A 13,159-nucleotide genomic window follows, 5' to 3' on the forward strand; every position below is an offset into this window, starting at 1 on the left:
TGCGGAACCCAATAGAACCCATGAGAATTTATGGGTTTCTGCACCTTTAACAACCCTGCCACAGACGAATATTCTTATGAATTCCTGCACCTTTAACAACCCTGTCCCAGTCGAAAAATTCTCGATAAACCCGTTATGAGGGCGTGCTAGGTTGAGAGAGGTAGCTCCAAAATAAGGACATTTGTTCCATCTACCCTGACTTACCCACAGGGTGGATAAAAATCATGATTTTTATTTTAAAAAATAATTTTTGATTTCTAAAATTTGTCTATTTTTTAAAAAAATAAAAACACCCTTAAAATTACTTCTATGTTTTTTGGCACGTTTTTGTTTTTGCAGAAAAGCTATTTCTAGTAAACGGGCCTGTAAAATATTTGAACAGTTTGATTAAAGCAAATAAAAAAAATATATGTAAATATACATTTTTCTGTTGCTGATACTGTAGGATATATATATGAACCTAATATGGAAATGTATGTTGAGTGTGTTAATGAAACTATAATATTTTCAGTAACTGTTCTTCCAGTGAAAATAAAACATTCTGGATGTACTATATAGTTGAAACTTAAAATATTTCTTATAGTCTTTGTAGGTGAATTTTGGCAAGTTTCTAATGATAGTTTGCAAAATATCAGCTGTCATGTTTAATGATAATGATACTACTTACGGTTTAACATGATTAGTATTTTGTATATTTTTGTACAGAAAATGTTCAGACTCAGTATGCTGACCAAAGCAGAATTTATTTTATTTGAAACATAGGACTAAACGTTACGTTTCAATCTTCTAGCAAGGTCTTCTTCAGACTCTCTACCAAATACAAATTAAATAAGGTACAAAACAGGAATACACACACACACACACACACACACACACACACACACACACACAAACAAAAGTCACTTCCCTCCAGACACAAGATTATTAGAAAGTTGTTTATCTGGAACATTCCTTCCCAGATGTTCCAGCAGGTGGCCTTCTCAACTGTTTTTTTCACCTGACAGGCGATTTAGATAAACATTTACTTTCATCTGGAACATGGTTGGACTCCTTATCTCACGCTCATACCATTCCTCTTCCTTCGCTCTTGTCTTTTCCACTCTTTCTAACACCCTCTTCCATTCTTTGTTTATCTTCAGTCCCGCATTCCAGTTCATTGTGTCTTTTCACCTTTCTTCTCTATTTCCTTGGCCTCCTTCCATTTTCTCACTAGTATTCTCTTCTCCCTTTCTATCTGCTTAGCTTCATCCCACTCTATATCATGTCTTGTTTCTCTTAAATATCGCATTTCTCTCTCTCTTAAGTCGTACATCATCCCAATGATCTTTCAACCTGTCTTTCACCCTATTAACATTAGGATTTTGTTTTCTTTCTTTGTCTAATGAACAACATTAAATAATTACGAGATTAATGTACTTTCACCAAAAGTGATTCTTATATGTAAAAAATCCTTGTGCACATTATTCTATAAATTATTTCTATTAAGTGATTTAAATCAGTGATTTTTTTTCTTCAAAAAAATCACCTGATTCAAATGAATCCACGTTGTCTACCCAGTACCTGAAGAAACGAGAAGATTCCGGCAACAAGTGACGAGACAAAGGCAAAACCCACTGAGCCGCGCATAAAGGTTGCTCCATTCTCCCGGTGAGCAGGAATCGATTAGGAAAGGAATTACGATGCTCTAAAAGGCGGCCAACGAGGCCTATGACAAGCTTTAAAAAGCAGAGAAACACCCATAAAAGCGAGCATTAATACAAGCCGTAAACTTCTGTCCGGATATGTAAGGTACTTTTGCTTCGTGGGACCAGGTGACGTCGTGGGGGAGGTTGAACGTTGGGTTTCAGGAAGTACCGCCCGGCAAAAACAAACGTCCTACGCGAGCTCTTAATTGCCTGGGTGGAAATGTCCATGGCTAATGGGAATTGAGAAAGTTTCCAGCGTTGATAGCCGTGAAAACTTGCTGGAATTGTGTGAAATTGAGTTTATGAACACGTGGCGGTATCAATTGTGAAACAACCTTGGCCCATTGACGTTGCTAAGGTGGGCCGAACAGATCAGGCGATCTTGGAAATTTACGTTGCTAATTCAAGTTCGAACAAAAATACTTTTTAGAATTAGAATTAGAAATTCTTTATTCATGGGCGAAGTTCAGCCTGTGGCTGCTCTACCACTTAACCTGCAACATCTAGTACAATAAAACAAACAGAAATACAATTACTACTATAACATAAGAATTCCATTACACTCATCGCTTCTAAATATTTCAGTAATTAATACTCTAAGAAGATAAAGACAATTTTACTCATTCACACATATCAAAATAATTACGGATTATAATGAATGAATTATAATAATGGATTCAGTAATTAACACTAAAAAGATAAAGATAATTTTATTCATTCACACACATCAAAGTAATTATGAATTATAATGAATGAATTATAATTATGAATTCAGTAATTAACACTCTAAAACGATAAAGACAATTTTACTCATTCACAGACATCAAAATAATTATGAATTATAATTATGAATTCAATAATTAACACTCTAAAAAGATAGACAATTTTACTCATTCACACACATCAAAGTAATTATGAATTATTATTATGAATTCAGTAATTAACACTCTAAAAAGATAAAAACAATTTTACTCATTCACACACATCAAAGTAATTATGAATTTTAATGAATGAATTATTATTATTATTATGAATTCAGTAATTAACATTCTAAAAAAATAAAGACAATTTCACTCATTCACATACATCAAAGTAATTATGAATTATAATGAATGGATTATAATTATGAATTCAGTAATTAACACTCTTAAAAGGTAAAAACAAGTTTACTCATTCACACACATCAAAGTAATTATGAATTATAATGAATGGATTATAATTTTGAATTCAGTAATTAACATTCTAAAAAGATAGACAATTTTACTCATTCACACACATCAAAATAATTATGAATTATAATTATGAATTCCGTAATTAACACTAAAAAGATAAAGACAATTTTAATAATTCACACATATCAAAGTAATTATGAATTTTAATTATGAATTCAGTAATTAACACTCTAAAAAGATAAACAATTTTTCTCATTCACACACATCAAAGTAATTATGAATTATAATGAATGAATTATAATTATGAATTCAGTAATTAACACTCTAAAAATTAGACAATTTTACTCATTCACACACATCAAAGTAATTATGAATTATAATGAATGGATTATAATTTTGAATTCAGTAATTAACACTCTAAAAAGATAAAAACAATTTTACTCATTCACACACATCAAAGTAATTATGAATTTTAATTAATTAATTATTTTATTATTATTATGAATTCAGTAATTAACATTCTAAAAAGATAAAGACAATGTTACTCATTCATACACGTCAAAACAATTATGAATTATAATTATGAATTCAGTAATTAACACTAAAAAGATAGACAATTTTACTCATTCACACACATCAAAGTAATTATGAATTATAATTATGAATTCAGTAATTAACACTCTAAAAAGATAAAGACAATTTCACTCATTCACACACATCAAAGTAATTATGAATTATAATGAATGGATTGGGCGTGATGCTGATCACATCACCCCCACTCACGACCGGATCAAGAAAGTGTGGGGCGTTACCCACACACCCCCTATACGCCTTCATGGCGTAGTGCTAAGCACAGGGGAGCACTTTACCTTTAATGAATGAATTATAATTATGAATTCAGTAAATAACATTCTAAAAAGATAAAGACAATGTTACTCATTCACACACATCAAAATAATTATGAATTATAATTATGAATTCAGTAATTAACACTAAAAAGGTAAAGACAATTTTACTCATTCACACACATCAAAATAATTATGGATTATAATTATGAATTCAGTAATTAACACTCTATAAAGATAAAGACAATTTCACTCATTCACACACATCAAAGTAATTATGAATTATAATGAATTGATTATGATTATGAATTCAGTAATTAAGACTAAAAAGATAAAGACAATTTTACTCATTCACACACATCAAAATGTTCGTCTTGGGTTCAAATCTGCTCTCGTTTTTTTTGTTTTGATTTCAACTTAAGCATGCTGAATCTAATCATGTGTACTGAGGTTCTGTCCCTGATCATCTAGAAGTACTTTTCTTACTACCCTTTTAAAGCTGTTGTATGTCGCACACGAGATAGCGTCAGGTGGCAGCGCATTGCAACAATATGCAGAAGCAGCATAGTTGTTGTCGTTGAGTCAACAACAGAAATAAATATAAATTAATTAGTATTAAAGTGGAATAAACAGAAGAGAACAACATTGCGAGTAAGGGAGCTTTCAGACCGAAGTGACAAGCGAGAAGCCACACAAGTCCGTGCCTTTAGTCCATCCAGTGGCTCTCAACCATTTTTAATCCGGGGCCCACTTTGAAGTATATTACATTTCAAGGGACCCATACGCATGGGCGCAGGCAGAATTGCTTGTAGGGGTGTGCACCCAGTCTATAATCATATTTTTGCTAACATCGAGTGTTTTAACCCTCAGTTCAGACTGTATTTTTATTATGTAAATCAGACTGTGGGGTCAAATTTACCCCTAATGGTTTTTTCGTTAACTTCTGTATATTATTTCAGTAAATGACACCAATTGATAACTGTTGCATTACAGTATATTTTTCACAACCTGAGGTACCTACATTAACATATTGAACCTTCAATGTTACAAAACATGCTTTGTTACATTAATCAGCACAAAAAAACTTTTGTAACACAAATCAGACACTGGGGTAAAATTCAACCCCACTAACAAAAACAGCCAATAATTCACGGGAAACAAAAAAAAAATCTTCACATTTCACACCAGCACCTGACACCTAACATCCTTTTTGACAAAGTCACGTGCTGTCGTATATGTTGTTGAAAAAAATTCTAAATGCAACTTTTTTTTTAATGGGGTCAGAATTGACCCCACAGTCTGATTCCAGGGTTAAGAAGGCCTCTTTTACGCTTGCTTAAACAAATTACACATACTTTATTCTAGAAAAGGAAATATGTAATTTACGGTAGTCAAACATCTAACTAAACGCACATGCTGAAATTGAAAACTACTTTTTTTTTTACTCTGCGAACAAATGTGACTGTTGGGGCTGCCTTTTCCGTATAATCTGAGGTGCGTTGGGTTCAATGGTGGTTAACGTAAGTTGTAAATCTTGAGTGCGCGTCAAGTCTATCTCTGTATTTGCTTTTTACTTGAATCAGAGATGAAAGTCCGTTTTCACACAAATATGAGGTGGAGGACGACATGAGCAACTTTAATGCCTCATCCGAAAGTTCAGGATACTCACCTATTCAGAACTCATTGCTGCGACCGAAACTAAATCGACAGATACCGATTCGCTTGAGTTCAACATCAGAGAGATGCCGGTAAAAAGCAATGATAGAACGCGAACAACAGAAATGTAAACTCCGTACCAGCTAACTGTAGACCAGGCGAACGAGAACAAGTCTCTGCGCAAGTAGTGACGCGAGACGGCTCCACCAATGAACAGTGAGAGAAACGGGATTGTGTAATGCGCGACGGGAGTTACCCGATTTCCTCCTTCGCTATGCAGCGTTGCAAACTTTTGAAAGGGATAATACCGAACGCACATGGCAAACGGACCAAATTTTTGTCTCCAGGTCCGTGACTTACTTTGACTTAATTCCTGTTGTTCCCTGTGGAACATAGGGCATCAACAAAGCATCTCCACCTGGTCCTACTGACGGCAATTCTCTTCACTGCATTCCAGCTCTTTCCTTCCTCCAAGGCCTCAGCGTGAACAGATCTTCGCCACGTCTGTCTAGGCCTCCCTCTTTTCCTTCTTCCCTGCGGGTTCCAGTCTAGTGCCTCTCTCTCGACAGCCTCATTTTCCTTCCTCAACGTATGCCCTATCCAATTCCATTTTCGCCGCTTTATTTGTATGGACACCTCGGTTTCTCCAGATTTTCTCCAAAGTTCTTGGTTTTGAATCACTTCTGGCCAAAAGATATTCAAAATTTTTCTCAGGCAGCGATTGATGAAGGTCTGTAATTTAGAGGTAATCGTTTTTGTTACTTTCCATGTCTCAGACCCATACAACAGTACAGACTTAACATTACTTCGAAAAATACGAAGTTTGGTCTTCATAGATATCTTCTTGTTTTTCCATACTGGATAGAGCCTCACAAAGGTGCCATTTGCTTTTTGGATTCGTTGAGAAACATCCTGTGCCGCCCCTCCGTCTTTTGCCACCACACTACCCAGGTAAGTAAAGCTATCCACATTTTCAATAATCTCTTCACCAATATTAAACGGGTCTGTTTTTGTGGAGTTAATCCTCAGTGCCTTGGTCTTCTTGGAGTTAATCACAAGTCCTGCTTTTTTTGCACTTTCTATCAGATCTGCTAGTTTTGTTTGCATATCACCATGTGCTTCAGATAAGAAGCACAAATCGTCTGCAAAATCAAGGTCTTCTAGTCTGTTATTCAATCCCCATTGGATACCACGTCTTTTCCCTCCTATTACATTTCGCATCACTGCATCGATCACGATCAGGAACATCGTAGGTGATAATATACAACCTTGCCTCACTCCAGACTGCACATCTATTGGTTCAGATACACGGCCTTCATGTATAACTCTACATGTATAATCACGATAAGTTTCTCGGATAAGATCAAGAATTTTTGTGGGCACTCCATATCGTTTCACTTCCTTCCACATTGCATTTCTGTTGACCGAGACAAATGCTTTCTCGAAGTCAACGAAAACTGTATAGAGACGAGATGACCATTCTATACATTGTTCCAAAATTATCCGCAAGGTGTTAATTTGATCAATGCAGGAGCGATTTGGTCGAAACCCTGCCTGTTCTCTTCTGAGTCTCAAGTTAACATGCTCCTTAATTCTGTTTAGGATAACTCTAGTGAAGATCTTACTCGGAATGGACAGAAGTGCTATACCTCTCCAGTTGTCACACTTTGATGTATCCCCTTTTTTCGGTAGCTTCACCAACAGGCCACTCCTCCAGTCCTTAGGCATCACTCCCTCTATCCATATCTTCTCAAATAAGGGCTGCAACATATTTGCTGTGGTGTTTATATCACTTTTCAGCACTTCCGGTGGTATGTTGTCGACACCAGCTGCTTTACAATTACGTACCTCTCTCAGAGCCTGTTTAATCTCTCCTACTGTTGGAACATCCGTCCTAATTCTTACACTGGGGCCAACATCACCATCATTATCATCTTCCTCTTCCCCCTGGTCTATCTGAGCATCCACAGAGCGATTAAGGGTTGCAGAGAAGTGCTCCTTCCAACGTTTCAGTTGGTCCTCAGTATTCGTAAGGAGGGTACCATCTTCACTTCTCACTTGTCGATTTCTCTGCATCTGTTTCCTTGACAGAACTTTTGTGATGTTGTATAGTTCTTTAAGATTCCTCTTTTTTGCTGCTTCCTCCGCCTGCTGAGACAGATTGTCTACCCAATTTCTTTGATCCCTACGAACACTACTCTTTACTTCTCGATCCTTCTCTGTATACTTTGTTTGCAATTCTGCCTTCCTTGCCCTTGTCCTGCTTGAGTTCATTGCCTCCTTAATTACTTTTCGCTCATTAATCCTTTCCCAGGTCTGCAGAGACATCCAATCTTTTTTCCTCCTATCCTTGAAGCCCAGAACCTTTTCACTTACTTCTGTGAAGGCAGATCGAATTTTTGTCCATTCTCTTTCAATTGTTTCATTCTGCTCACTTTCATCGGTCAATACTTGGAACCGATTTCTCAGTTCAATCCTGAAGGTTTCCTGGAGATTCTTATCCTTCAATTTACTAACATCATACCGCTTCCTTGTCTGTTCCATTCTCTTCTTCTGAGCTTGAATTTTCATTTTAAAGTTAGCCACTACCAAATGATGATCACTCCCAATGTCTGCACCTCTCTTGTTTCTTACATCCTGTAGCGAACGTCGCCACCTCCGTCCAATTGCCACGTGGTCTATCTGGTTTTCTGTTCTATGGTCTGGTGATACCCACGTTACCTTATGGCATTTCTTGTGAGGAAATATAGTACCACCAATAACTAATTCATAAAAGGTAAAGGTAAAGTGTTCCCCTGTGCATAGCACCACGCCATGAAGGCGTATAGGGGGTGTGGGGGTAACGCCCCACACTTTCTTGATCCGGTCGTGAGTGGGGGTGATGTGATCAGCATCACGTCCCTGACCGCCTTTACCCCCCAGGGTTTCCCCCAGGTACCCATGTTATTCGACGCTGGGTAGGCGCCGGGGCCGCTTCCACCGTTAGAAAAGTTCCCGGATTTGAACCGGCCGGGGATCGAACCCGGGACCTTGAGCATGGTAGTCAGACGCGTTACCGACTGACTAATTCATGGCTAGCACAAAAGTCCACAAAAAGTTGTCCATTCTCATTTCGGTCTCCTAAACCATGTTTACCCATCACATGCTCAAGGCCTTCGTTGTCATGCCCAAGCTTTGCGTTTAAATCTCCTCCAATTATTATGATATCCTTCCTTTTTTGCTTCTTTATTGTTTCGTTGAGCTGCCTATAAAACTCTTGTTTCTCTTCAGGCTCTGCTACTTCTGTGGGTGCATAACACTGGATCATAACGATGTTTCTGATATTGGTTTTGAAATGTGCCACAATTATCCTCGCAGACACTGGATACCATTGAATAAGGCTCCTTTTTGCTTCCTTGTCCATCAATATACCCACACCATCACGGCTCACACCTTCACCCTCAGGTCTTCCAGAATATATGAATGTAACTCCTTCATGGGTATTTACCTCTCCAAACTCTGGCCATCTGACTTCACTTATACCTAGGATGCTCAGACAATAGCTCTTCATGCAGGCCACTGCCTGCCGTAGTTTTCCACTCTCCCGCAGGGTTCTTACATTCCATATTCCAATTCTCGTTGCCCTTTTCAGGCCAAATGTCGTCGTCTTAGAATCAGTTCGGCTTCCTCTTGTTGATGTTTCTTTAATAGTGTGATTTAAAGTGTGCGGGTTATTGGCCCACAGCACTCCAGGTCCGTACGATTGGTTTAAGAATTTCTTAGGGAAATGTTAGGGATAAAACTGCAAGAGCAAATTTTGACAAGCCGTGCATTTAGCGTACGGACTATGGTCTGGACCTTACGTCCATACATGTACGGTCAGGACCGTACGGTTGGCAACGCTGCGCTTTCACCACTCGATTTTCCTCTTCCTCCTCCTCTGCCGATATGCGCGGCCCTGCTCTACAGTTAGCTGGGACAGGGTATGGATGTTTGACTACGTACAACAGTGGTTTAAATTGTTATAACAATATTCCTTAGTAATTTAAATATAATAGGTTTTTAAGACAGAAAATAAATTTTCGAGGCAGACTTGCCGACCCACCAAACGCCCCCTCGGGACCCAGAAGTGGGTCGCGCCCCATAGGTTGAGAAACGATGCTTTGATCTGTAAGGAAACATTCACTGCGCATGCGCGACAAACAGACCGAGGCGACAGTAGAGTGCAGTAGGGAGATGATTTTGCTAGAGTGCGAAATAGTTCGCACGAACGACGCCAGATACCGTACGGAATTGTTCGTTCGTGCGAGTAACCCTCGAACAGGCAACAAAACAAATACGTTAGAAGCCCAATAGTACACGTATAACCGTATTTTGTCTGTGGTAGTGGGACCACAAATATGGATCGTGAAGTGACAGACGTAGTGAAATTGAAACTTAAGTGAGCATAGTCATTATCTCCATGTTTAAATGTAGTTTAGTCTATCATACCAATACTGTGATATTTGAAAATGAAAAAGATGATTGTGGGCTGAATCTACCAAGGTGGATATTGTACATGTGTCTACCATTAATGTTCGCTAGATTAAAGAGTTCACAGAGAACGAGACACTTGTTTAACTTCATTTAATTTTTAATATACTGAATATTTAAAGACGTCATAAGTTATTTCGTTTGACGTAACAGTGCATGTCATGCCTGTGGTCCAACATATATGAGACCACCTTGAAATCCATACTTATTATACCGAAGACAGCGTAACAACATGAAGTAACTGGTGAAAAATACCTGTGCCAAGTCCGGTGGGCCGCGGCACAATACGAAATAACTCTCCGCAAGAGCAGAATAGGAAACAAGTTTCAAACTTGTAATTTAACTTGTAAAGTATTAACTCTGGATAAAACCCTATCCGAAGGTTAACAGACCTCTGTGTTCGACGTTGCTTCCTGATAGGTTGGCAAAGCTCGTTTCGGTCTTCCGTTTTAGCGTTGGATGAGGGAGGGTCACGGTGACGTAGAGGAAAGTTACATTTTATACTATGGATGGCCACAAATCCATGTAACGGATATCCGATATCCGTTTCGGATACAACGAATAATTCGGATCTCCGGATATTACAGATTTGATGAAGTATTTGTAGAAAATCCGTACAGTGTAATGCGAACAACGAATAAAGGAATATGTGGATAGTTCGTAAAACGGACAGACGATAAAACTGTCCGTTTAATGCGCACATTCGCACATCCGGACATTTCTGATAATGCGGATATCTGGATATTTGAAATCCGGGTAGAAAAATATCCGATATCTGGATAAAATGTTATCCGGATAGAAAACTATCCGATATGTGGATAAGATTTTATTCGGATAGAAAACTATCCGATATCTGGATAAGATTTTATCCGGATAGAAAACTATCCGATATCTGGATAAGATTTTATACGGATAGAAAACTATCCGATATCTGGATAAGATTTTATCCGGATAGAAAACTATCCGATATCTGGATAAGATTTTATCCGGATAGAAAACTATCCGATATCTGGATAAGATTTTATCCTGATAGAAAACTATCCGATATCTGGATAAGATTTTATCCGGATAGAAAACTATCCGATATCTGGATAAGATTTTATCCGGATAGAAAACTATCCGATATCTGGATAAGATTTTATCCTGATAGAAAACTATCCGATATCTGGATAAGATTTTATCCGGATAGAAAACTATCCGATATCTGGATAAGATTTTATCCGGATAGAAAACTATCCGATATCTGGATAAGATTTTATCCGGATACAAATCTATCCGATATCTGGATAAATTTTTATCCGGATTTGGCAAGCTTTAGTATATATCAAGCTAGAGCAAGTCACTTGCACTTGTGGAGGCCAGCGGGTGCTCCTGCGTGCACACTGCTGGTACAGTGTGGAGTGAGGGATCTCCTTGAGTTGAGAGGTAAATATACTGCGGGAGAAGGCGTCCACTTTCTCATGGATCCACGCCCTGCTTCTTCTGCCATTGCAAAGCCACACTGCACTGTTGCTCACGAATCAGAAGACGAGATGTTTCCCACTGCACGAACGCGACCGACGAAGCCCCCTGCCTTGCTTACTCCTTCCTTTCCGCCTGTTTTAGAACGCTACAGTGTCTCTGCTTGCTCTGCAGTCCATACGTGCATATGATCGCTTTTTGTTTCAATACGGCGGGTTAACAAAACCTGGTTTATATCCACGAGAATTTTGATTTTGCAACTGGCAGTGTTTAAAACGGCATTTTTGTCGTTCAAAACAGCATTATTTTGTATTGTTTACTCGTCAGTGTAAATTACGTGGACATTACATGTAGATTGCTGTAGACTGTCAACTTCTTAATGTGCTATGTATAAGCGTAGATTACATTATCTTGTATATTATATGAAGGGATCGGTGTAAAACTTGGTGGCATTTGGTCATTTCTGAGTTCAAGAAAAAGGTTATTAAAAGCTATACTGTAGATAAATTCCTGTTGTGTTGACCAATTTCATAAGGCTTCACCGAGTCCAATGCAAATTGTATGACATGGCAATTTCACTCGAAAATTGAAGGATGGAACATTTTACTTTGTAACTCAAAAATTACCAAAATGTCACTTGCCATGTTTTACACCCCGAGTCCTTCAATAATAGCTACACACAATTTAAACTACACAAGAAGTAATTTACAATTATGTATGGAAGAAAAGATACTAAAGGTGCCATTGGCCGGTTAAAAATTATACCATTTTCAACAAAGAATTCTAGTGTTGTAAATATTTGTATCAGCAATAGTGTATTTTACAAATCAAATAATGTTAATAACCTCAAACAACCCCTTGACAGCAACGCCACTCCTTTAGAAACATAATTTCACCATACTTCGCGACCACATTCCAATGCATATTTTTGTAAGATCTGTTCTGAAACACACTTCGAGTTCGAAATTTCATTTCAAAGGACATGTTGCTTTCTGTTCCTCCTCTAAATCATTTAACTCCAAATCGGTTTAATGCGTTCTTTGCTTGCCAGGATTGAAAACTGAAAACATATTTCACTTTTTCCCCCAATCGTTTTCTTATTTGAAAAAAAAGAATGTGTAATTTTATTTTCATATTTTGTAATTAAACCCAACAGTTTTTTTCTTTTTAATATGGGAAGTTGAAGGAATAACAGTTGTTACGTTAAATCATTATAAAGTGGTTTGGAAATAGTTATTTAAAATTGTGTGGAAAAATCAGGGAATTTGGTTTTGGAAAAATGAGTGTGTGCATAAAGGTGTCACTTAGAGATGTAGACTTAGTCTGTAGAACGTAACTTTGTGCAACGTAGCTTTTATCGAGCGTTCTCCATCACTAGCTGTCCCTTCCCAACTTCAGTGGAGAGACTTCAAAGAGCGAACGTGACCTTTTTCTCCCCCTCGTTTCAGATGCTGAAGTCGTGTCGGAAGATGTCGATGACGGTGAGGAGTACGCCTATAACAAGCCACGCTGGCCCGTGGATCGTTCGGCAGACGTATTCCTGGATGGACCGCCAGGGAAGACCTGTCTCCCCGCCCTCGGAATATGTGAAAGCCACACCTGTGCCTGCTCCTCCCCCGCGGTGGAGCTTCGGGAGATACCCCAAGGACAAAACCACCAGAAAGGTGAGTCATTTTTACAATTCTCTATTTTCAGCCATATTTGTGACTACTGAAAAGCATTACTTGATGCCTTAGGCCTGTCTCACTACTTCCAAGAAAGAGACTCTTTTAGAAGAATCCTGATATTCTATCTCGGGATAAATCACATGTGTATTATTCCTATTCCA

The 13,159-nt window shown here is 38.0% G+C and overlaps 1 protein-coding gene across 6 annotated transcripts in view; it reads left to right on the plus strand.

The window, feature by feature from the left end:
- The window catches only part of dysc (whirlin protein dyschronic), an 817,084-nt gene that overhangs the window by 424,497 nt on the left and 379,428 nt on the right, over positions 1–13,159 (plus strand). For all 6 annotated transcript variants that reach the window (XM_083113360.1, XM_083113363.1, XM_083113365.1 and 3 more), the window contains one exon: positions 12,780–12,995. In XM_083113360.1, coding sequence (XP_082969486.1) covers positions 12,780–12,995 — 216 coding nt within the window. The remainder of the gene's footprint in view (positions 1–12,779; positions 12,996–13,159) is intronic.

This window comes from Lepisma saccharinum, chromosome 27 (assembly GCF_977018435.1).
Source record: "Lepisma saccharinum chromosome 27, izLepSacc3.1, whole genome shotgun sequence".
NCBI classification, from domain to species: domain Eukaryota; kingdom Metazoa; phylum Arthropoda; class Insecta; order Zygentoma; family Lepismatidae; genus Lepisma; species Lepisma saccharinum.